This window comes from Serinus canaria, chromosome 13, assembly GCF_022539315.1.
Source record: "Serinus canaria isolate serCan28SL12 chromosome 13, serCan2020, whole genome shotgun sequence".
NCBI lineage: Eukaryota > Metazoa > Chordata > Aves > Passeriformes > Fringillidae > Serinus > Serinus canaria.
Genome location: NC_066327.1, coordinates 17,774,341 through 17,798,429, shown reverse-complemented (window position 1 = coordinate 17,798,429; position 24,089 = coordinate 17,774,341). Strand labels below are relative to the sequence as shown.

The 24,089-nt window shown below is 57.2% G+C and overlaps 1 protein-coding gene across 2 annotated transcripts; it reads right to left on the bottom strand.

Annotated features, from left to right (window-relative positions):
• Positions 1–331: 331 nt before the first annotated feature.
• SH3RF2 (SH3 domain containing ring finger 2) lies at positions 332–24,089 on the bottom strand. Of its 2 annotated transcripts, XR_007778716.1 has the most exons (9): positions 23,046–24,089; positions 12,210–12,467; positions 10,008–10,316; positions 7,376–7,470; positions 5,231–5,401; positions 4,823–5,028; positions 3,950–4,311; positions 2,635–3,136; positions 332–2,594 (listed from the first exon to the last, which is right to left on the bottom strand). XR_007778716.1 is itself a non-coding variant. In XM_050979573.1 (8 exons), exons 1-8 carry the CDS (start codon positions 23,415–23,417, stop codon positions 2,858–2,860), a joined length of 2,052 nt encoding a protein of 683 aa, XP_050835530.1. In that variant the 5' UTR covers positions 23,418–24,089; the 3' UTR covers positions 332–2,857. The 2 variants fall into 2 exon arrangements, 1 of the variants encoding a protein (XP_050835530.1); XM_050979573.1 differs by having other exon boundaries at positions 332–3,136.

Here is a 24,089-nt window from a genome sequence, read left to right as displayed (position 1 = left end):
CTGGAATAAGAAAGTGAAAATAAACATGCTTTCATGCAAAAAGTTTTAATAGTGCCACAGCAGCTCCCACAGGCTGGTGTCTCACACAGTGGGTGCCAAATCTTTCCTGAGCCCCATTTTCCCCAGTGCACCCCCCAGTGCTTGCAGTGCATGAGGGGCTGTAATCCATTTGGCCCCAATTAATTTAATTATCAACAGGCTACAGAGCTAAGCATTAGTGCTATAAACTTAGATGAATAAACTTCTGAAAACTTAAAATGTCTTTAAACCATTGCTTTTTTTTTACAGAAATACAAAATAAATAGCCTGAGGATTAATACAAAACAGGATATCTTCTAATATCTTCTTGTTTATTGACTTTTCTCCCAAATAGTACCTTAAATTGAAAAAACCTTTTTAAAAAATGAACTTCACTTCATGGAAAAAATATTCAGCATCCCTGAATTTTACAAGTGTCTCTGAACAATAAACTAAACACATTTTATTTATTCCTCCTACCCATCACCAACTAAGCAAATGTTATTCATCCTACTGTTTCTAAGATCTATATGTAAAAATAGTAATTTATGATTTCTCACTGATGGTGACCTGGCTGTAACATTTCATTGGAGCATTCCCTGGGCTGGGTGCAGAAAGTAGACCATGGAACTCTCTGCTTGGTCATGTAAAGGATTAGGGAACTTTTGTTGACCCCTGCTGCCTGTAGGATCTGTTTTGGCTGTAGCTTTGGTGTAGACAGACCTTGTCCCCCTTCATTGCCCTTACATCCTCCCCAGCCTCTCTGGGGGCCCTTGAGTGCTGTTCCCAGGCAGGCTCGGGTCCATCAGTGCTTCCTGTTGGGAACACGTACAGAGGGATCAGCCTGGGGAGCTCCCACGGGCTTCATGGACACTTTGGGGTTCTAAACGTTGATCTCATGAATATTTGGAAGTGTTGCTTTTTAAATGGGACAGATACTGAAGTTTGTAACAGCCTGAGAAGTCTTGAGCTGTGATTACACTTCAAACAGCCGTTTCACAAATTAACTGCAGTGACTGTTGGGCAGTGAAAAAACCTCCTAAGAATGATAAATGTGTGATTTTACACGGTGCCAGGCCGCTCTGGTGTTCCCAAGTAAAACATTTTGGAGCCAGTGTTTGCGTTCTTAGTTCTCAGAGGGAGAGGGGGGCTGACAGGCTGAGTGCAATTCTGTTCATTTCTGGCTGTGCTGGGATATGTGGACGTGTCTCAGCGACAGAGCCAGCTGCTTTCTGCTTCAGTTTAGAAAGGATGACAAAGCCAGCACGTCTCCCCCGAGGCATTCAGCTGTCTCTGAGGTGCCATCTCTGACTTGGACTCACCCTCACTTGTGCAGCTGCTGCCACCTTTCCCACCCGGGCACAGAGCAGGCTTTCAGCTTGCCGGGGTGTTTCTGCAGGAGCTGGCATACTGACAGAGGGCACAGAGCGAGAAGGGGTCTGTGCCTTGGAGGTCGCTGTGCCACTGACAATCCCTGCAGGCAGACCCAGCTTTCCTGCTCCACTAACAGGAAGTCTGGAAGAGGGAAGGTCCAGGGGCTGTGGCGTAGTAAATTATTTTATCCATTCCCTTTGTGTAGTTTTAGGAAAAAATGTCCTTCTCTGAGGAATCTCCATGGACCAGTGGAGTTCCTTCTCCAGGTTTGTAGGCAGGTAACCGAGGATGGGATTTCAGGGCAGTTTTGGAGGGAGCACAGCTCCTCCTGTCAGGAGAGGGCGGCCGGTGCCTGCAGCTGGGCTGGGAACTGCCAGCAATGGAACTAAGCATGAAAACCAAACGCTGCTGAGCAGATTGACAGAGAGCAGGCACAGCTGTGAGCCAGCAAAGCTCTGCTGGCTTCCCTGGGATTCACGGGAGAATGCTTGGATTGGGGAGAGCTGGAAGCCAGAGCTGGGGCAGCTGGGGCAGAGGGGGTCTGGGGCACGGTGGACTCTGAGTTCGGCTCTCTGTTACATAGACAGTGTTTCATGCATCTGAAACCCATGAATCCCACTTAAGGTATTTACAACAGCCACATCTGAGTGGGTGGGTGGTGGGAAGGGGCTGGAAGGAGCTCATGGGCAGGAGGTAGCTGACAGGTGACCAGAGGAAAACAAGCAATGAGGAGAAGGGAGATTCAGTGCCCTCACTGCAGAGCCTGGGTGACTGCAGTGATGGCAAAGCTCCTTCCATTGGCTCTTTGCCTTCCAAATCACCTTTTAGGCTTCTGTGTTAAAACCCCTGGGCTAAAACCAACGAGAAGAGAAAGCAAGCAACCACCCTAACAAAAAATCTGAGTGACCCCCTCCCCTCAAAGGCAGCATGAACCATCAGCCAGGAGCTGACTGATTCTGATTTATGGTTTCTTTATCCTGAGGCAGGCAGGTAATGAGCCGGTGTTTGATCTCTGTGGGCTTTCCTGCAGCCCTGAGGAGATCACAGCAAGTGTAACTCCTACTTATACCTGCACGCTTCCTGCCCTGCCGCTGCTCCGGCGCTGCAGCGCGGGCATCGACCTGGGGAGGGTCGGTTCTGCGGAGGCCGCGGAGCCGGGCACTTCTCCCCGTGCTCGGGCACTTCTCCCCGTGCTCGGGCACCTCTCCCCGTGCTCGGGCACTTCTCCCCGTGCTCGGGCACTTCTCCCCGTGCTCGGGCACCTCTCCCTGTGCTCGGGCAGCCCTGGGGCACGGGGGCCCTCTGAGGTGCCCGCAGCTCCCTGCGAGCCCCAGGCCCGCAGCTCCCGAGGTGCCGGCGGTGCGGGAGCAGCGGCCCCTGCCCGGGGGAGCTGGGGGAGGATGCGGGGCTGGGCGCCGAGGGAGAGGAGCAGGAGCGGGGAGGAAGGCAGGCGCGGGTTACCCGGTCAGTTTGCTGAGATGCTGCTGTAGCTCTTCTTGATGGGGAAGGTCAGCTGCCCCGAGAGGTCCAGCGACAGCGCCTTGGGGTGCAGCGCCCGGCGCGGGTGCAGGGGGCTGGAGCCCAGGCGCGGCGAGTACAGCACCAGCAGCTCGGGGCCCAGGCGGGGCTCGGGCAGGAGCCCCTCGGGCTCTGTCCTGCTGCGGGACAGCCTCGGCGAGGGCTGCAGGCTGTGCCGCTTGGGCGGCGGTGGGCTGTGGTTCTGGAACCTCACCGTCTTCACTTGCTGCAGCGAGAAGGGGCCAGAGTCAGGCGGGAAGTGCAGAGCCCGCTCGCCCTCCCCTGCCCTGCAGAACCGGGGGGATGCGCTCGGGGGGCACAGCAGGCCTGCAGGGCAGCCCTGGGTGATGCGCGTTGGTGGCAGAGAGCCCCGGGGAGCAGCACAGCAGCGCTGACAGCTCCTGGAGACCAAGGAGAGCTGCTCTGGGAGCGGGAGGCAGCGCAGCACCAGGAGGTGCTGCCCTCGCAGAGCCGCGGGCTCTCTCAGCTGAGGCTGAGCTGCCTGAGAGTTCTGAGGTTGGCTGGGCTTTTGGGGGCATGTGGAACGATTTGGGCACGTCTTTGGGTACTGTGGGAAAGGGAAGCTGCCACAAGGGCAATTTTCAGAATCATTTTACCTTTATGAAATTTCTCTCTGGCTGCCAAAAGGGAAAGAAATTCCCATTCTAAATGGCTCAGCCCATGAGGGAGATGGGGGAGTTCTGCAAAGCTCTGCCTGGCACCAGTTCTGTGGCATTTGCTCCCAAACTCACTGTTTCTTGCCCAATTTATAACCTTAGAAAAGTCTCGAGATTTGCTTGTGACTGAGCTGGGTGACAGGGACACAGGACCTGGGCCTGCAGCGTCCCGCCTTTGTTCATCTGAACAGCTGCGTCAGCAGCACAAATACGCGATTTCCTAAGGCATGTGTCAATCCCAGCGATTTCTACTGGAAGAAATTGGTGAGGATGGAGCAAAGCCCTCGGGGGATTTGGCCCTGGCTATTTTTGGCTGCCGCTGCTGGTTCCGCGGGGGTGCCCTGGGGCAGGGGGCTCTGTACCTTTTCGGCGCTGTTGCGGGAGGTTTCTGGTTTCACCAGGATGGATGGCGGGGCTGACGCAGGCGGCTTTGGAGCTGCCTCGCCCTTCACCGAGGGGTCTTTGGTGTCCAGGATCACCGAGCTGCACACGGAGGGGCTTCGGCTCTCACCTCCCCTGACCAGCAGCGCCGGTGAAGCCTCATAGGAGGAGTTTGGCCTCGGCGTCTCGTCCGTGCCAGGCCCGGGGGGGATGCTGTGCGGGGGGGAGCAGACGTGCGGGTAAAGCTGGAAGTGCTGAGCTCGCCCCGCAGCCGTGGGACGCCTGAGGGAGCCGGTGATCTGCACGGGGGTCCCTGCCTGGCCCGGCCTCTGCAGGGATCCGTCTGGGGAGCAAGGACCACGGAAAGGCATTTAGTCAGGAATCCAGAACGCGCAGAGAGAGCAGCGGTTACAGCCCCGCACCAGCAGCCCTGCTCACAGCATGCAGTGGGGCTGCACCTCCCCGGGATCACCCCGGCCCGCCCCTGGCCACCAGGGCCGATTTCGGGTGTAAAAGCTCGGACAGTGCCCCCTGCCAGGGCACTGCTGCCTCCAGGAGCTGCTCTGCTGCCAGAGCTGGGAACGCACACTTGGCTCCCCAAACACTGGCGGAAGTGTATTACGAAATAGCGCGTATGGGATGAAGATAAACCTTGCGGCCTCCTTGTAAAGAATACAACCACCGAGCTCTGCACAAAGCTCTGCAGGAATGTTTCCATGCTGAGTCACACCCCCTGGAATTCCCGAATTGCCCACAGTCGGGGCCAAGGCGGGCTGAGGGACCATTAACCGCAGCACCGGTGTGCTCTGGGGGAATGTGCCCCCTGCTCCCTCGCAGAGCCCCCCAGCACTTACTCCTCCTGGCGCTGCCGCGGCCGCGCCGCAGCGGGGCCGGGCCCCGCCCGGGGCAGGGGATGGGCACGGGCAGCAGCAGCGGCCGCAGCGCCCGGCTCTGCCTCGGGCCGCTCTCGGACACGCTCCCCTGGGAGGACAGCGAGGAGGTGGACAGCGTCCATGAGGTGTACAGGGAAGGCATCTTCGAGTCGGAGAGACTGGATTTCCTGTTGGAAAAGAAAGGCGAGGGCTGCCGGGCGCCATCCCACCTGGCGAGGGACCCCTGGCCCAGCTCACTTCGGGGGGGTCCCTTGTCAGTACTGGGGGGATGCCTTGCCATGGCTTCTCCATGGAAACAAGGAGACCCCAAGTTCTACGTGTTACCCCCTTCCCTCTCCCCGATTTTGTTTCTCGTAAGGAGTCCCAGACCTGAAGAGGGGAGCGACGTAGTTGCTGGGGAAGAGCCCGACTCTGCCGGTGACGAGGGACATGCCCCGCAGCCACCCGTCCTGCTCCTTGCCGAAGACACGGACCCCTTCTCCCTTCTGCAGCTCCAGCTCGTCTGGTCCATGAGCCGCGTACGAGTGGAGAGCCACGCACCTGGGGAGAGAGGCTGTGAGGGGAGGCAGAACTGCCCCGGCAGGGAGGCTGCAGCACCCCGGAGCCCCTCGGTTAAACCGGGCTGGGGGAGGAGGCTGCTGGCTGTGCCTGGAGCTCCACAGTTAACAGTGCAGGAGGAGGAGGCTGCTGGCTGTGCCTGGAGCTCCACAGCTAACAGTGCAGGAGAAGGAGGCTGCTGGCTGTGCTCGGAGCCCTTCAGCCAGGGCTGCATCGAGCATTTGGGGGCTGCCGTTTGTAGTGAGAACTGGCAGGGAGGAAAGAGCCTGTCACCTCAGGCCAAAGGGAATATGGATAAGAGAAGAGCCAGCAGGAAGGGAGAACAAAGCTGCTCAGGAGGGTGGTTTGTGCCTCAGAAGTGCCAGCCCAGGGTGACAAATGTTGGGGAGGAGGAAACTGCTGCTCTGCACCTCACACACAGAGTGCTCCATCAGAAACACGGATCGGGGCCTGACAAGTACCTGTCCTAAGGCAAAGCTCTTGAAAGAGCACGGTTATGGTGCCATGTTCAAGATAGCATCAGGCAATTCTGCCTTTGAAACCAGAGGCCTTGGATCTGCTTGCCTGGAGCATCACCAGGAGGTGTTGGAGGCCCGGGGAAGAGCACCACTCTTGCCCTGCCTCCCTTCCTCCTCCCTTCCTCCCTGCCTCCTTCTCCTTGGCTGGAGCACGTGGAGAGGACTGGCAGCCCCTGGAGGCCATGGAGAATGGACAGAGCAGGAGGTAGGAGGAGGTACATGGCTCCACTCCAGGGAAGTGAGGAAATCAGACTAGAAATTAGTCTGAAATCCCCCTAGACCTCTCTTTTGTGACTCTGGGATTGGGACCGAGGGCTGAAGCTTTGTTCTTCTCTCTGACCCATGTGTGAGCACACAGCAAAACTGAAGCAAAAGAAAATGGTGTATTTTTCAAAACTTTTCCCTATCTGTTCCATAAAGAACTTGAATTTGTCTCCAGTGTAACACATTTAATTGCACTGTTTTTTTCAAGGGGAACGTGATCTGCTCCGAGAATCGATGAGTTACAGCCCAGCACCCAAGTATCAGGTGTTATTTACATAACAAACAACAGACTGGGTGTCTGGATAGTCAGGGCTACCCCAGAACTCTCAGAAGGGTTTCTCTCTCCCTGTAGTTCAGCACCAGCATCTGAAGGTGTGACCTGCTGGGCCAGAGTGTGTGAGGGGCTCTCTGGGGCTGGCACAGCCCAGCTGGGCTCTCACAGCAGCTCTGGCTGCTCAGGAGTCACCTCGAGGGGAGGCCCTGCAGGGGCTGCTCTGACACTGCCCCTGTGCACACCAGGCAGCTGGTGCCATGCTCTCGCCATGCTTCTGCAAATTATTTTAAGGTCTTGGGAGTTCTCTTGTCCTTTGGATTATTTGTGTGCTGGAGTCTTGGCTGGCTGATGATGGTGTGTGTGGCTCCCAGCACAGCACAGAGCTGCGGGTGCTGCTCCTGGGCACCAGCATTCCCACGGCCTGGCCTGCACCGGGGTGCTGAGCTGTGTAAACAGCGAGCTGTGATGCTGTTGTTATTTTAGATGCTTCACTAAATGCCAGGGTGGTGAATCTTACCTTGATGTAATCACAGAGTGTTATCTGCAGATTGTAACTCTGTGAAAGTTTTCAGAAATTGGATTATTCAAACACCAGTGGCCATGAAGGTTTCAGGATAAATAACTAGAGGCACTTAAGGAGTAATTAGTTTCTTTACATTTAAAAAAATTAAAATGTATTGTTGGCAAACAGGCAGAACTGTTTCTCCGTAGAATCTGCAGTGAGGCAGAAAGATGCACTCAGCTGTGGTATCAGGTGTCTGCCACCTTGGCTTAGCCCAGCCAGGTACATTCCCACATGGATCTGCACTTGGATCCCCCCTCCTGCCTGGCAGGAGCAGGCTGCTGGTGAGGCTGCAGCAAATGAACCCCGTGCCCCAAAGCATTGGCTCCCTTACGTACAGGTAAGCTGGCCCGTGGTGCTGCAGGTGGGGAAGGGTCACGATGGCTGCTGGGGGCCCCAGTGCTCCTGGGGTGGGGTAGTAGGAGGTGCTGACCTGTGGGAGAAAGGAAGCAAAGAAAACAAAGTATTAATCTGGTTATCAGCTTCTTTCAGCCACTGGAGGAGCAGCCAACACCTGACTGGCTTCACCCATCCTTCAAAAAACCACCAGAGACATTTCAGGGAATGGCAGAGTCTGGAGCATTTGACTTAGAAAAAGACCAGGCAGCAAGAAGACGACTCGGAATCACGGTATCAGTCTGGGCTGTCCCTGGTGCCGGGCTGTCCCTGGTGCCGGGCCTGTCCCTTCTGTCCCTCCTGCCGGGCTGTCCCTCCTGCCGCTCTAAGCGTCCCGGGGTGAGCAGCTGCCAGCAGCGGCTCCTTCCCGTCGGGACCCAGCCCTGCCCTGGCTCAAGGCGCCCCCGTGGCGGGGCCCGGCCGTGCCCTGCTGTGCCCTGGCCGGGTGGCAGCAGCGTGGCCCCTGCCGGGCCGGAGCTCGGAGCGCGGCGGGGCGGCGGCAGCAGCGCCCCGGGAAGCTCGGGCAGCGGAACGCCGCCGCGCTTGGATGTGGCTGCAGCTGCGCTCTCCAGCAACGACCACAGGATCTTAATGATGCAAGCTGGGGCTTTAATCTCATGTTCATTTCAAATCTAATTTCTAGTGGTCATGTCTGTAATGCGGTGCTGGAGCACTGGCTTGGCAAGGACCGAGGGAAAAAGAAAAGTGACTCACCGGCTCTGGTGCTCTCCAGTAAATTAAATTAATTAAAACACCCCAGCAATTCCAGCTTCTGTCTCAGACCTGGAGTAGCAGGTCAGCTTCAAAACTTCTCTGCATTCCTCGTTTTCTAGTCCAGGCAGGATTGGACCAGGTGCTCGTACAGTTGACTGGAAATTATAATTCTGTTTTATTAATTACCAGAATTAAAAATTTGGATATTTGGAATTTCTTTTGTCTGCATTGGAACAAAATGACAGCCTTTTGCTGGTTTTCCTGATGGAGCTGTGTAGAAATGTCCCCTTCTGGGTGGAAAGCTCCATGTTTTTCAGCTCTGTGTTCCCCTGTGCCTGGGAGCAGCCATCACTTAGAGCATCCTCAAAGCTGCCTTTGCATTTGCAACAGCAGAGGGGAAACAAGACAGGGAGAAATACTTTCGAGTCACGTATAACCGATTTCAGTGCTCACTTTTGCTGATCTCCCACGAGTACCTTGCAAGTCCTTGTAAGTACAAAGGGTTTAATTCCCTGCCTCTCCCGAAATCCCTCTAGCTCCATCTCCCTTTCTAGCGTGTCACCAGCGTGCCCCCGGCACTGCTGACACAGGCAAGGCCCTGCTGGGACCCTCCTGGTGGGGAGGGGAGCCCTGCCCATCCCAGCGCGGGGCTCTGGGCACCGGGCCCTGCCAGCTCCCCCGTTTGTGGCTCAGGAAAGCCGGGTGTCCTGGGGGCAGCCGTGGGTCCCTCAGCTCCCTCCCCGAGCTCAGGGCACAGCAGCAGCTCTGGGGCACACCCGGCCGGGTCTGCCAGCGCAGGAATCAGCTGGGCTGTGCTGGGAGGAGATTCCAGCGGGGAGGGAGGGCGTGGGTGCCCCGCTGCCCTCGCCCCACGGCCGCTTGCACAAGAGGCACATGCACAGGCACGGCCACCACAGCCCTGCAGACCGGTTCTGGCTCCAGCCGAGCTTGGCAGCCGAGGGGAAGCGGGAGCCGGGGGAGGAGGCTGGGGCAGCGCTGGGAATTCCCTTTTATGGGCCGAGAGGAGTCCGACCTGCTGCTGCTGCTGGCAGTGCCAGGCGGGCAGGTCCTGCGGTGGGAGCCCTGCAGCCTGGCACAGCCCCTGTGCCCTGGCTTGTCCTGCTGCTGCTGGCTGTCCTGGGGTGCAGCCCCTGCTCCCTCAGCTCCCAGCAACCCTGCAGCGCCCACCTGGGCTTGGGAAGGGATCTCAGCCTTGCAGCTCAGTCATTGCAGCCCAAACCCAGCGATGAAAAGGGAAAGCTGCATCCCGTGCAGGCCCAGAAACGGCGCAGGTTCCCCTGCAAACCTCTGGGAGCAGCACTGCTGATTGGAAAGAAGCGATTTCCAACCCTGCTAAGGCCAAACCATAACGTGTCCCCTCTCTCGTTTCTGCTCTTGGCAGTGGGTCACACTGAGACTTTTGGGTGGGGTCCTTTTGGGGTGTGAGACAGGATACAGATCCAGTTGAGTTATGGAACTCCAGTAGGGTTTCATTTCCCCTCTGTAACCCGGGATATCCCATCCCAGCTCTCTGCAGGCTGGTGCCCGGGACAAAGTGTCTGCTGGGTGTTCCTGCCCAGACATGGACTGTCATGGGGCTGGGTGACTGCTCTAAAAAAGTTGGAGCAACCTTCACTATGAAAGATGTCATATAAATATAAAAACTCCTTTTCTCCCTATCAGGTATCTGTGAAGATTCTGTGCTCAGATCTTCAGTCAGAGTGGGAAGAAGGAATGAGACACTTCTGCCAGGAGTGGATGAATTCCAGAAGGTCAGTGTGGGTATCCAGCTCAGCCCCAGGTTCCCCGAGGTGTCCAGGTGCCCCAGGATCAGCCCGGGTGTGGGCTGCGCTGCCTTACCTGGAGCGGGGTGCCGCAGGGCAGCTCGGCGCTCTCGCAGCTCTGGGTGGGCACGCTGGGGTTGCTGGAGCTGATGAGCACGGGGGAGCTGATGTGCAGCGCGGGGCGCTCGGCGTGCACCATGCGGTTCAGCGTGTTGAGGGCCGTGGTGAGGGAGAACTGCCGCAGGCTCTTCCGCCGCGCCTCGGGCGCCTTGGGGAACGCCGCCGGCTCCGCCGCCTTGGCCTTGGCCGGGCGCAGGGACGCGGCCCTGGGCGGGGGGGACCAGTGGCCCTTGGTGGCCTGCAGGAGCTGCTGGGCCGTGCTGGGCTGCAAGAGACAGCAGGAGAGGCGGTGGGGCTCAGGAGCTGCAGCCAGCACTGCCCCCGACTGCTCTGCTCCCCTGCCCTTGGCAGCAGAGCTGCAGGCAGGGCTCAGGCGGTGCTACCTTTACCAGGTGGTCTTTGAAATCTTGGGCCTCTGTCATTTCTCTCAGCTGGTGTCAGTGACAAACTCTGGGTGTAAAGCTCCCGATTCAAAGCTGACAGCAAAATTAAAATTGGTTTTTAAAACTTGAGCTAAGACGAGGGGTTGTGAGGATGAATGCTTCCCCTGACACGCTCCTTGTGCAGAGCTTTGGCTGGCAGAGGTGCTGGGAGAGCTGTCCTCAATAACTAGCTCTGAGTTTGAAGGGATGTTTGGTGTTTGGACTCTTCACCCTTTCCCTGTGGGTGCATCTTGCAGCTGAGGGTGTGGCATGGGCTCAGTGGCCCTCACTGATGGTGGCATTCCCAGCAGGATTACACCCACCCAGTTCCATCTCTGTCAGCTAGAACATTCATGGCTCGGTGCTGCTTCCATTGAAAAACTCCTGGCTCGACAAGGACTGGGGCTGATGAGGGAGAGGCTGGCCCCGAGTTTGCATACGGGCAGCGTTCACACAGCACTTCTGGGAAACTGCTGATCAGGGTGTTGGTAGCAAAGGGCATGTGGTGACAGCGTTTTTCACCACCATGGGTGCCAGAGGAATTAATCATGATTTACTGCTGACATTAATGAATTGCAAAACTTGGGATTCTCACCGGCCTGTGGGAGCCAATGTGCTCGATGCCTGGGATGGACAGGGAGACCATGGCAGGGGAGGTACGGGTGCTCCCAGATGTTGACATTTACAACAGGGTGGTCTTCTCATTTTCCCTCTCCAAAACAAGGCTTAAAGCCCACCGTGTGTGTGTAGGTACATGTGCCATGGCTATCCTGTCAATTCCGTGTCTGAGCAAAAAAAGGAAATGTTTTTCTGCCTAACTAAATCCCAGGAGACATGATAAAATGGGGCACAAAGTGCACGTCAGAGCCAGGAGAGCCTCGTGTCTCCCACAGCAGCCCTACCTTTGCCTTCTCTAGAATTAATTTCTAATTCCTTGGTGGCTGTATGTGTCCCTTAACTAACTTGTGTCTCTCAATGCTAGACTTGAATAAGTCACTACTGAAGTTAAGATGATTTCATTAAATGAAAAGACATTTTAAAAAATATATTAGAGCTTCAAATTAGATGTTTTGCTTGAGTCCTCCTATAAAACAGCCACAAAGCAGAGCTTGCTGTAATTATGGGCATTACAAGTATTAATTTTATTTCTAGGAACTGGTGCCGGTGCCATGTACTCCCTGCATCTCAAGCTAAACTGCACAACACAATTAATGTCTAGACCAGTGCTGACAGAATTCTGCCAGGGAGGGGGTGGTTGGAAGGAAAATACTGCCAGGGAGAGGGTGGCTGGAAGGTCTCTGGAGCAGAAAGGGGGGCTGGAAGGTCTCTGGAGCAGGGAAAGGGTGGCTGGAAGGTCTCTGGAGCAGGGAAAGGGGGCCTGGAAGGTCTCTGGAGCAGAAAGGGGGGCTGGAAGGTCTCTGGAGCAGGGAAAGGGTGGCTGGAAAGTCTCTGGAGCAGGGAAAGGGGGCCTGGAAGGTCTCTGGAGCAGAAAGGGGGGCTGGAAGGTCTCTGGAGCAGGGAAAGGGGGGCTGGAAGGTCTCTGGAGCCGCAGCCCCGGGAGCGCGGGGCTGGCACCAGCCGGGGCCACCCGTCCCTCTCCGGACCGGTGCCACCCTGCGTGCCACCCACGGCAGGGGAGGGGAACTGCCGGGTCCGGGGGGCTGGGGGACCCTCGGAGGGAGCTCCCGGGGGCCGGGCAGCGGCAGAGCGCGGCGGGGCCGGAGCCGGGGCCGTACCTTGGGGAAGGTGAGGATGTCCTTGCTCTCCGCCTTGTCCCGGCCCCGCAGCTCCAGGCTGTAGAGAGGGCGCGGCAGGGGCAGCTGCTTGATGACCTGCACGGAGCTGGCCGGGAACACGCCGCTGGCGCCGTTCAGCTCGCCCAGGTACCAGTTGTCGTCCAGCTGCCGCAGCAGCGCGATGGTGTCGCCCTTGTTGAAGCGCAGCTCGCCGGGGTTGTGCCCGCGGTACGAGTACAGCGCCCTGGCCCGTGGCACCTGGGGACGAGAAACAGCCCCTGCCGTTCGTCCCACACTGACAGAGTTCCCCAAAAGCATTCTTAACTAATGAGGAAAAAACTCAGAGGTCTAAGGCTTAAGCATGCATTTATTAGGATTAACTACCCACATCCTTCCTTGATGGGTTTTACTAATGAAGACAAGCTCCCAAATAGTTATGCTAAGTTTGTATCAAGATGAAAAGCAGGCTGGACTTGTTTAAGAATATTAAGAAACAGTTAAGGCCTTAAACTGCTCTTCCCATGGGATCTTATTGCCTGCTATAAGGCTCCTCCAACCCAATATCTATTTTAATGGCCCAGCTATTTCTGTTTCAGAAGGACTGGAGGTCACAGCCATCATCCAGCCGAGCTGGTGGCTGTCACCTGCCAGGAGAAGGCAGCAGAGCAAGGTGAGTGCAGGTTCTGTGCTCCTGTGGCTCCATCCCTGCTGTAACACGTGTGACTGTGGGTTTAACTCAGCTTTTCCTGGGTTTGGGAAGGGGTGGGTTCGTGTTATCATTGTGCAGTGTGATGTGACCCAGAAGAGACTCGGCAAACCCAGAAGAGATTTGTGTCACAATGTCCCAGAGGGACGCTGTGATCTTGACTCTGAGCCAGATGAGATGACCAAGCTGCCCTGAGACAGCTGCTGTGCTGAGCCCTGCCTGTCCTGAGCCCTGCCTGGGGCTCTGCCTCCTGCAGCGAGGGCTCTGGGCACTGAGCCCCCACCTCAGGGGGTACCCCAATGTGAGCCCCCACCTCAGGGGGTACCTCAATGTGAGCTCCCCACCTCAGGGGGTACCCCAATGTGAGCCCCCACCTCAGGGGGTACCCCAATGTGAGCCCCCACCTCAGGGGGTACCCCAATGTGGGCTCCCCACCTCAGGGGGTACCCCAATGTGAGCTCCCCACCTTAGGGGGTACCCCAATGTGAGCTCCCCACCTTAGGGGGTACCCCAATGTGGGCTCCCCACCTCAGGGGGTACCCCAATGTGGGCTCCCCACCTCAGGGGGTACCCCAATGTGAGCCCCCACCTCAGGGGGTACCCCAATGTGGGCTCCATTCTGCCCTCTCAGCTGGGCACAGCTGTGTGTGTGCTCCCACCCTGGCAAGCTGGGGAGCTGGGATTGCCCCACTCTGGAGCCTTGGCCAGCTGTAAGCTGAAGTGCCCGTGCCCAGGACAAGAGGCTGCTCAGCTGCTTCCTCACAGGCTCTGCCCACCTGGGTTGTCCCTCTCCTCTCTTCAGAGGCTGCCAGGTGCTGTGGCACGGTGAGGACAGCGCCCTGCAGCTTCTCCAAGCCATGGTCACCCCCTCCCACTCATCTCACAGGACACACCCTGATTTCCTGCCTTTTCCTGTGCATTTCCCCAAGCCCACCCGTGTCTGTGACCAGGGCTCAGGCAGGATTCCTGCAGGGCTCCCTCCCTCAGCCACTGCTCAGAGCTCAGGAAGGTAGAAGTGAGAATCTCAACATTAGTTTCCAGAAGTGTGGGAAAGATCAAATTTCCCACAGAAATAGTTAAGTTTTTGGAAAGAGAGCACCTTCCAGCATTCCCAAACCCTGATGCCTGGTAGGGAAAAGGAACCAAGAAGAGAAAAATTTCATGCACTGCTTTTACTTCAAAGTCTTAGAAATGGGAAGCAATTAGTTTAATGTTTAGTTCTAATTAAGTCATTCTCCCTCTTAATTTGTGCTCAGAGTAAACAGATGTGCTTGGCTCAGTGACACTGACAGCACACCCCTGGGAGAAAGGGATTGGGAAGGGAGGCTTGGGACAGTGCTGCTCTCCATCAGAAAGGCAGGGATCTGCTCTGTGGGGCCACGGGGACTCCCTGCAAACACACACCTGGACAGGTGAGCTTGCCATGAGGAGAACAGGCTGGGGGACAGCAGCTCTCCTTCAGAACCTCACCAGGACCCCTGGCATGAGGAGCACAGGGCTGGGGCTGCCTCAGGAGCCACCAGAAACCAATGGGACCTTCACAAAGGGAGAGAGCAGGGCTTGGGAAGGAGGAGCAGCAAGGTCTGGGATGTGAGGGAACAGCAGGATACAGCCAAACATTAAAGGCAGCATGAACGAGTTATGGAAATGTATTAAAAAGAAGAGAAACTCTGAAATGAAATGCATACCTGGTGCTAACTGGGAACAGGGAGCAAGCAACAGAGTGCTGAGAGTCTGGAATGTTCTTTGTTCAGCAGGCACAGGGATGAGACAGCAGGGCAGACAGGGACAAACACCCAGAACCCAGGAGGGACAGGTGTGTTTGTGGTGTTAGCTCTGGCTGAACACATCCCTCCACTTGCATGCATGGATGGTTGGGCTTCTTCTTCCTCTAACCACACTCACAACCTTCAGCTCTTCCCCTCCTCTTTAACCCTTTCCTCACACTTTTCTGCCCTTTCAAATCTCCCAACCCAAGTCAGCTTTTTCCAAAGTCTGTACTTCCAGTTTTTCAAAATAAATTCTGTTTGGCTTCTCAGATACTGAGTAAAAAATATCCCATCAATTTCCCAACTTTATTCAGGGCACAAACTAAGCCTTTACCTGCCCACAGGGAGCAACTCATGTGCCCTGTCACAAAATAAAGCTGCAAGCTGAAGACTTCAGAAGGACAGGCAGAGTCCCTGTTTTTAACGTGTTTGTAGGGTGCAGGAAAGAACAACTTCCCCTGCAGTGACAGCCAGGAGTGGGGCTGGGGTGGCCAGCAGAGCCCCGGGGGTGGGTGGGCATCCCCAGGCCAGCATCTCCCCCCTGAGCTGCAGCTCTGAGCTGAGCCTCTCTCAGCTGGGGCTGTCCCAGATCCTCTGCAAGGGATCTGTTGTGCTTCATTTAAAGTAGGTTAATTGCAAAGGCAGAAACTGGCGTGCTAATTAACCTGTGATAAAGACAAGGAGTGCCTGAGGTGGCTGAGGGCAGAGGGAGAGGCTGTGCTGGGCCACAGCGTGGCCCTGGCAGGGGAGCAGGACCTGCTCTCTCCTGGGGGAGCCTTCTCCCGTTAGCACCTCCAGCTGCTTCTCCTCAGCCCAAAGCAGCCTTTCCTTTCAGCAGGGGGGGTGGCAGCAAAATGTTCAGCCCAGGATGGCACACAGGGTCCCTTGGGCACCCTTGGCATCTGTCTGACAGCCCGGGGAGAAAACTGGGAGCAGCTCTGGGAAAACTCAGCTGAGGTGCTGCAGGTCTGGGTACAGCATGGCTGCCCAGCAGAGAGAGAGAAACTGCAGCAAGGAAACCCATTTTGGGGTGCCTGCTGCTTTTCCAGTGCTGCCTCATTTTTGCTGATTTTCCCCTCTGCTTTCTCCTCCATCATGCCTGAGTGAGACCCAGGAGCTACTTCAGGCTCTCAGGGCAGCCAAGCCCCGGTGCCCCTTGCCTTGGGGTGCCTGGAGAGAGCGTGGGGCAGCCCTGGGGAGAGCAGGCAGCAGGGAGTGCCAGGAGGGGAGCAGAACCCCCTGGCATCAGCACCATCTCTGGGGGAGATGCTTCTCTCTCCTTGGCCGCTCTGCCAGCAGGGATGGTCATGGCAGATGCACTCCAGCTCCTTGTCCCCATTCTCAGTGGATTTGAGCCAAAAAGGGAGAAAAGATTTTATTTTTTTCACTATTTTTGGCATTTGGCATCAGTTGTGCCGGGCAGCCATCCAATGCCTTTGAGTCTCCCTGTGCACCAAACAAAGATTAAAAACACGTTTGTGTGTGTGAGGAAGCAATGTGGGGCATCTCTTCCTAGCAGAGAGATGCACTCTGTGGCTGTCTGAGATGAGCTGAAATAACTCCTCAGGACTGGCAGCAGGGGACTCATGAAGGACCCCTGCCCAGATGTGGGAATTCCCAAAGAGAGAAGGAGCAGCAGCGAGGGGAGGGGATCCCTGGGAGCAAAGCCAGGAGCACAGGGAAGGGGAGAGGCTGCTGCTGGGAGCTGGGAATGCCCCTACAGCTCGTGCCAGGCAGTGCCCCTTAACCCCCAGGAGCAGGGTGCCAAGGGCAGCTCTGCAGCCTGGAGCCCAGGGAGGCTGGGGCCAGGGACGTGTCTGGGCTGCAGCCCCTGAGCCCTGTCCCCTGCACACAGGGCAGGGACACACGGGTGGTGACAGCGGGGGGACCCCCCTGAGCCCCCTCCTGCACTGCCGGCAGAGGGACGGGGATGGACGGGAGGGATGGCACCCGGGGAGCCTGGCACAGCCCTGCCCTGCCTGTCCCGGGCTGCCTGCACTGCCCTGCCTGAGCTGGGGCTGGCCCAGCCCTCTGCTGGCTCCAGCAGTGCAGAGGGGTCAGGAATGGCCTCGGACGGGCTTGCACTGCTGTTTTCCCAGCTTTGACTTTCCTAACCCCATGCAGGGAATGCCCTGGAGCAGCTTCCCCCTGTGCCTGTCCTGCAGTAAATCCCAGGGCACTGATGCCACTCTGGGTGCCAGGGGAGCTGTCCCGCAGGGAGGGTGGCTGTGCAGGAGACAGGACAGCTCTGGGCAGTGGGAATGTCTCCCCTGGGGCAGCAGTGACTCCAGCACAGATATGAGGGCACAGCCCCTGCTCCCGAGGAGCTGTGGCTGACACTGGGCACTGGAGCTGCTGTTGCCCACCCCTGACACCCAAGGATGTGCACACACTGCCTGTTCATAGGGATGATCAATAACATCTCCATCCGTTCTGGCTCCTGAGAGCTGCCTCCAGCATCCTGCCATGGCTGCCCATGTCTCCATGGCATGAATGACCCCGTCACCTGCCTGTGTGCTCAGCTAGCAGGGTTCAGGGCTCTGCAGGATCCAGGTGGATGAAAAGAGCTATTTGAATGTAAATTAATTGCCATTACAATTCTGTTTTTCTGCATTTCGGCAGAGGAGATAACTTCAGCCTTGTCACAGAGAACAAAACCTTCAAAAGTGAACTTGTCATTTCAATCTCTTCACATAATTATATTCTGAGGATTCAGACAGTTGGGTGGTTTCTGCATTATTTCTTCCCTGAGGAGGATCATTCCTGTCTTCCAAGCACACGTAGACTGTGTGCACCAGGGAGAACAAAGCCAGTCCCTCCTGCTCACGTCAGCCCTGGAGCTGCCCCACTCCCTCCTGGGCCTGCCCAACTGGGAGGCCAGCCCTGGCCATGGCCAATGCTGGTGGCCACCTGCTCCTGAGCCAGCTGGCCATCATGGGGAGGTGCTGGAGATGTGAACTGAGTGGATTCAGTTGGTTTTGTGCTGCTCCTTCTGCATGGCTGCAGCTGCTGGGGCAATGGCAGAGGGACTGGGAGCTGCTACCCCCTGTGCTCACTCACAGCCCTGGGTGGCACACATCAAGGCTCATGTCACTCCTGAACCTGGCCTGGCTTTGGAGTGCACAGGTGACATGGAAAACGGGGGAAATGATTAAAGAAAACACAGAGCAGCTTCTCTGATGGACAGGATGAGAGATGCTGAGGCAGCACTGCTGGCACCCAGCCTCCAGGGAATGCCTGGCCTCGTGCTGGGGGCGTCCCCATGGCTCCCCAGGAGGACACAGGCTTCACTTTGCCTGGGTGAGCCACGGGGGACATTCAGGTGAGCAGCAGGAATGCCCAGGGCCGGAGCTGCCGAGTGCGGCTTGGCTCCCGGGTGTGGGCAGAGCTGCAGGGCACAGGGACAGCAGGGACAGGTCTGGGACAGGACACAGGGGACGTGGCAGGGCGTGCTGGCACTGGGTCCCACGAGCTGGGGCTGCAGAGGGTGCACGACACCCTCTCAGGCCCTTGTGTGGCTGCTGCAGGGTCAGCTGAGCCCTGCTGCTGTCAGCAGGCCGGGCAGCGGCTGGGCTGCGTGCCACGGGTGGGAGCTGCACTGGGTAGGCTGCGTGTCATGGGTGTGAGCTGCACACAAAACAAACTGTGTCAGCCCTCGGCGTGCCCAGTCATGATGCTCTGCCTCAGCAGCACTGCTCTCAGAGGAGGCTGTTTGTTGTGCAGGGAGCAAACCTGCATCCTGCTCCCTGCTGCTCCCGAGCCCTCTCCCTGCTGGTTCTGCGCCCTCTGTGCTGGGCAAGGGAGTGCTGATGTGGCTCCTCAGCCAGCACTGCCAGCCCTGGGCACCGTGGGCACCTCTGCCAGTGGGCACCGGGGCTGGCCACTCTGCAGGCCCAGTGCTGGCAGCAGGGACAGCTGTCCTGTCCCTCTGTGGGGACACTGCTGCCTCCAGCCCCGCACACTGCAGAGCTGCACACATGGCGCCTCCTCCCCACCCTTCCCTCCCGAGGGAAAAGACAAACTCAGCCAGTGAGCAGCCCCTGGACTCCAGGGACAGTGGCCAGCGAGCAGCAGGGTGTGGGAGGGGGGACTCAGACCCTGGGGCTCCTGGCTGACCACGGCACGGTGCAGGTGAGCTCGCAGAGGAGCCCTGCTGTGCTATTCCTGACTCGCCATCTGAGCCTGACTCATTGCCTTGGAAACAAATTAAAACACTTTTATGTGTTTGCAGCTTGGTACCTAATTTTGTAAAACCAGGGAAACTGGCTCCTGCTGTTGGCCACGGAGGTCTCTGGGTTTCCACAGGCAGAGGTGCCACCCAGGGGTGCCCTGTGCTGGCTCTGGAGCTCACACAGCTTCTGGGTGTGCGCTGTCCATCAGCCTACCTTGACCTCACTCTCTTTGTAGTAGATGAAAGTGCTAAAACTGCATGCAGAGGGAGAAAACACACCAATGCCTGGCACAAGGTGCCAGCAGCACTGTGGGAGCAGCTCCTTGTTGTGCTAGAATGAGATGAGCCCAGATGGGACACGGCGGGGGAGGAGACCTGGGACAAACCCTCCAGAAAGGCCATAAGGCCACAGAGAATTGTGTGGCCACATGAAGCGTCTCTGTGCCCAGCCGAGGGGCTCTGGGCACACCCCAGCCACGCCAGCCCCTGCGAGGATGCTCTGGGGAAAGGAGCCAGCACCACCACGTCAGGCAGAGCCCAGGCCTGGGCAGCACCCAAGGGGTGTGACACCCCCAGAGTGCCTGGCCAGCCCAGGGGACAGGACACGGCTTTTGGGGTCATTGCTGGGACTGCACAGGAACTGCTGGGGGTTGGCAGGGTGGCAGGGGGTTGGCTCAGCGAGGGGGCCAGGAAACTCGCTTGCCTCTGCCAGGTGCAAACATGGAGTTTGCTTTGAGCAAGACTTCAAGAAGCTCCAGCAATCCAAGTCCTGTCTGTCAAAGGCAGAAAGGAGTTGGAGATGACTCTGGAGGAGAAGAAAATACCAAGACGCAGGCACTATCTATAGACGTCCGTGTGAAGGTGGGACGTTGGAGTGCAGAGTATTTTTATCCCAATAGAGGTGTTATCTGTCTATCTCCCATGAAATGCTGGAAGGGGGTGTTGAGCACTCAGTTCATGCAAAGAGAAAATAGCCCAAGTCACAGTTAAATCTGCGTGGTCCGTGTTTTCCTGAGGCAAGCTGTCACACTGGGAACTTTTTTCCTCTGGCTCAGTGTCCCATGTTTGCTGCATGACCAGGTTCAGCACCCGTGCAGCTGCTCGGGCCTGGATGGAGTTTTGCAGGGCGCAGAGGGGTCATCCTGCCCCCTGAAGAGGCGTGGGAGGTTCGTGCACACCTCAGCACACAGCTCTGCCAGCTCACCGGCTCGGCTGGGGCTGCAGGTGAGGAGGAGCTCAGCACAAGCTGTGACCACACCTGGCACATGCCAGGGGCGGCTCCTGAGAGTTCAAAGGCTCCAGCGTGGCTTATTTACGCATACACCTCCCAGCAAGTGCCTTTATTCTTAAATTCCAGACAGTTTATTACGTGGGATTCTGAAAACCCCAAGTCCTCCCTGCACTGCTGTTGGAGATGTGGAGGCCTGGCCTGGGAGCAGCAGGGGCAGAGGGGGCAGAGGGGGCAGAGGGGGCTCGGGCTGGGCCGTGGCACACACGGACGGCTCCACGTGCACAGGGCCAGCACGCGCCCACACCACGGCTGCTCGTAGGAAGTGCACTCAAAAGGGATTTAAATGCCAGCAAATAAACTGCTTGGGATGGGCTGTAATTAGAAAATTCCCTGCTTTTTAACAACTGTCTCTGGGAAATTCCTGACCACAGAGCAGTGCTGTGTTTGTGCTAACCCAGCAGCTCCTGGGGGCCCGCTGGCTCCTCCTGCTCAGAGGGAGACGAGCTCTTGGCTCGCTGGCTGATGAGGGATTGGTGTCATTTTTTGCCTCCAAGGATGCTCATGAGCATGAGGAGCAAAGAGCTGGCAAGGAAACCTCTCTGCTGAGAGAGAAACTTTGATCAAACTTGTGATGTTCTCAGCTCCAGGGAGTAAAGGAAGTTTATTTATAGAACTGCTTTGGTAAAACCAGAGGCTGGCCCCTCTCCTGGCTGGGGGGTGGCTCTGGCTGCAGAGCTGGGTGAGGCACGCCAGTTGTGTTTGCTCTGTAGCACAGGGTGGTGGATAGCACTGGGGTGATCAGCAGCCCCTGCAGGCTGGGGCAGTCTGGTTTTGGGGAGCTGTGGCCCTCTGCTGCAGCAGCACATGGCCACTGCAATTCCAGTACCAGGGGAGAGCTGTTCTGGGGTGAGCAGCACTGCAGGGCAGCTGCTCTCACTGTGGTTCCTGGCAGAGAGAACCTGCTCTGAGGCTCACAAGCATCTGGAGGTCTCTGCTTGCCCAGATTCCTTCAGGTGACCCTGGAACTCAAGCATCCAGGGGGTAGGGTGGTGACGAGGCACCCTCATCACTGTCTCATCTTTGCACTGCACGGGCACTTTCAAAGGTGTCCCTGCTGTGCTGGGTGACCTGCTGCTGTCACCGAGTGCTGCTCAGGGGAGGCTCCAAATCCATTAACATCCCACTGGAGTACCCAGAGTAACGTCTGGTCCTGAGTGCTGGTCCTGAATGCAGGTACTTAAAACCACTAAAGCCAGAATGTGACTAACACGTTGCATTCTTCACCTCGCAGCAGAGGATTCCAAAGTGTTTTATAATTAAGTAACTAATTAAGTCTAAGAGTATTCAGTGTAATGTGTTTTATATCCCTTCCCAGAGAGGCACAGGAGCTCAGAGGGCTGTCCCAGTGCCAGGGAGCCAGCCACAGCTCCCTCAGTGCCCACTGACCCTGCTGATTTCCAGGAGTTTGGTCTTAAGTTGGTCTTAAAAGCTTTTGGGAACTATGGATGGATGGATGCTGCCATTATATACCAGCAGCAAGTTCCTACCTGCCCTGAGAACCAGTTAAAGAACATGAAATGAGTGAGAGAGAAGAAAGCCAGACAAGTGTACTTGTGGTCTTTTATCCAGGGCCAGGAGAGTCCAGTTGGAAAATCTACAACTTTCTCCTTCTCAGCTGGAATGCTGCCCGGGGTGGCAGGGACTGAAAGCTGTCACTGTTGGATGGTCTGTCCCCTGCACGAGGGTTTGTCCCCAGCAGCTCCTGCAGCTCTCCTGGAGGGCTGGGGGCTCCCAGCAAGGGTCTTGCCCAGAGCAGGGCCCTGTGGAAGGAGCCCCCAGCCCAAGGACCTGCTGCACTCTGCCCCTGGCCCCTCCGTGCTGCAGCCAGGGGAGTGCTCTGGGCTGGGCAGGGTCACCCCCTGTCCCTGGGAAAGGGACACGGTGCCTCGGGCTCAGGCTGCACAGAGGGAACACCAGGGACAGGAGCTCCTGAGGGATGCCTGGTTTGGTGTGTGATCCCTCCAGATCCCTCACCAACACCACAGAGATTCCCTGGGCCACACGTGCCAGCTCACACCCACAGGACACAGCAGCACCTGCATGGCTCCATGGGCACAGCACCTGTGCCCTGCCTGCCCGACCCCTGCAGCTCTGAGCAGGCTCTGGGGCTCAGCAGCCCTTCCAGCCAAGCTTCTGAGTGTTATTAAAAGGCTTTACAGGCATTGTACAGAGCAGCTGAGGTGAGAGAAATGGAAATCCAGGAATATAATGTGGGAAAGCTGAAGCCACAAGTCTCTTCCCTACATTCCAACTGAGCCAAGGTCTTTTAACAGATCTAATATCCTGTCCTCATTATTCAAGAAAAGCTTTTGTATTGTTAAAGAAAATGATGGAAAGAACTTAGAATTTTAAAATTAGCCTAATAAATCATCCCTAGGTACGGTCATAGGTGAGTCAATTTAATATCCTTAACTAGTGAACTTCCAAGAACTTTGGACAGAACAACAGCAGCTGCATTGGGCAACCCCCCTTCTTTTCCAGTGTGGGGAAACTGAGGTGCAGCTATGGAAATACCTTCTCCACCACTAACAGTTACAGCTCTGCAATTACTGACTTAATTGCTATCAGTCAAAGGCAGTGTTCTGCCTGAAAGTCCAAGCACCTGAAACGCCCTCAAAAGCCAGGAAGCGTCTGAAAATTCTGGGAGAAAAGAGATGCTGGGAAGTTTTTGTAAGAAGGGCAGGTTGGCTTTGTCTCAGCCTGGGAGTCAGTTTCTGCTGTAGTGAGCTGGAAACAGCCAAATATCACACTGAGACAGCAGCCAAACTTGCACACAAAACACTCAGTCTCACTTCAAGCACTCTGCAGTGCTGCTAACAGAGAAGGTTCCTGGCTCCGGGCACACAGCAGGAACCTTTCTATGCTCATGGGCAGAAGAAAGAACTAAGAACCTCCTTACCCCCTCCATGTGGATCCGGGGATTCGTTGCCAGCCGGTGCTGGTGCAGCTGCAGCCCCCTGGGGACTCTCCTGATGGAGGCGGGGGATGACAGGACCCCCGACCTCTGGACCGAGCCAAACCTGCTGACGTTTTGTCCACACCTGACTCCATCCAGGAGGCGAATGAGGAGCAGGTTGGAGGGCAGCTGCTCAATGCTGCCCAGGACGAGGGTCCTGCACTCGGGGCACCGCAGCTCCTTCTGGGATTTCAGGATCCTCTGCAGACAGGGCTTGCAGAACGTGTGCTGGCACGGCAGCACCTTTGCGGTGGCGTCGAGCTTTTCAAAGCACACGGGACACTCCAACAGGTCAAGGAGAGCCAAGTCATCCATCTTCAGTGCAGAGCCCCTTCAGGAGCGGGGCCGGAGCCGTCCACAGCCCACATCCACCGGAGCCGCCTGAGATGCCCTCCTGCGAGAAGCAGAGCCGGGGCTCAGGCAGCTCCCCTCGGAGGGCGAGGAGGAGGGAGCACGGAGCAGAGCAGCGCTGCTGGAGCGTGTAACGCAGCCACCTACATCCAGAGCTGCGCTCCCAGCCAATCTGGAACGCACTCGCTGCGCCCGCAGCCCGGCTTGGAATGAGTCACCCCTGACTCAGCTGGAGCGAGGGGACGGCTCCGGGCTGCGGCCGGGGCTCAGAGCCGGAGCCCCGGTCCTGCTGGAGGGGCAGGGGGTCCCGGAGCCGGGCCGGGGCAGCGGAGCGCAGGGCGGGCTGCAGCGCTCCCGCTCCGCGCAGCAGGACTGACACGGCACGGAAAAATTCACAGCTCAGGAGATGAGAGTCCCTGATAAGCATCAGCCCCGACCTGCCGGTGCCGGGCTCCGGCTGCGGCGGTCTCGCTGCGCACACCCCGCGCACAGCTCCCGCCGCCCCCGCCGCAGGCAGCGCCGCTCGGGCCTCCCCTCCTGCCCCTTTCCACCGCGGCTCTGGAAAAAGTCCTTCAGACGCCGCCGCTCGCCGGGGGTACCCGGCGGTGCCGCGGCTGCCTCCGCAGTGCCACCCGC

Bases quoted from the DNA above. Each gene is read 5' to 3' on its own strand.
- SH3RF2 (XM_050979573.1), bottom strand. From the start codon at position 23,417: ATGGATGACTTGGCTCTCCTTGACCTGTTGGAGTGTCCCGTGTGCTTT. The intron at 10,317-12,209 runs GTACGGCCCCGG...TGTCTCTTGCAG, and splicing joins ACATCCTCACCTTCCCCAAG to CCCAGCACGGCCCAGCAGCT. The intron at 5,029-5,230 runs GTCTGGGACTCC...CTTTTCCAACAG, and splicing joins TACGTCGCTCCCCTCTTCAG to GAAATCCAGTCTCTCCGACT.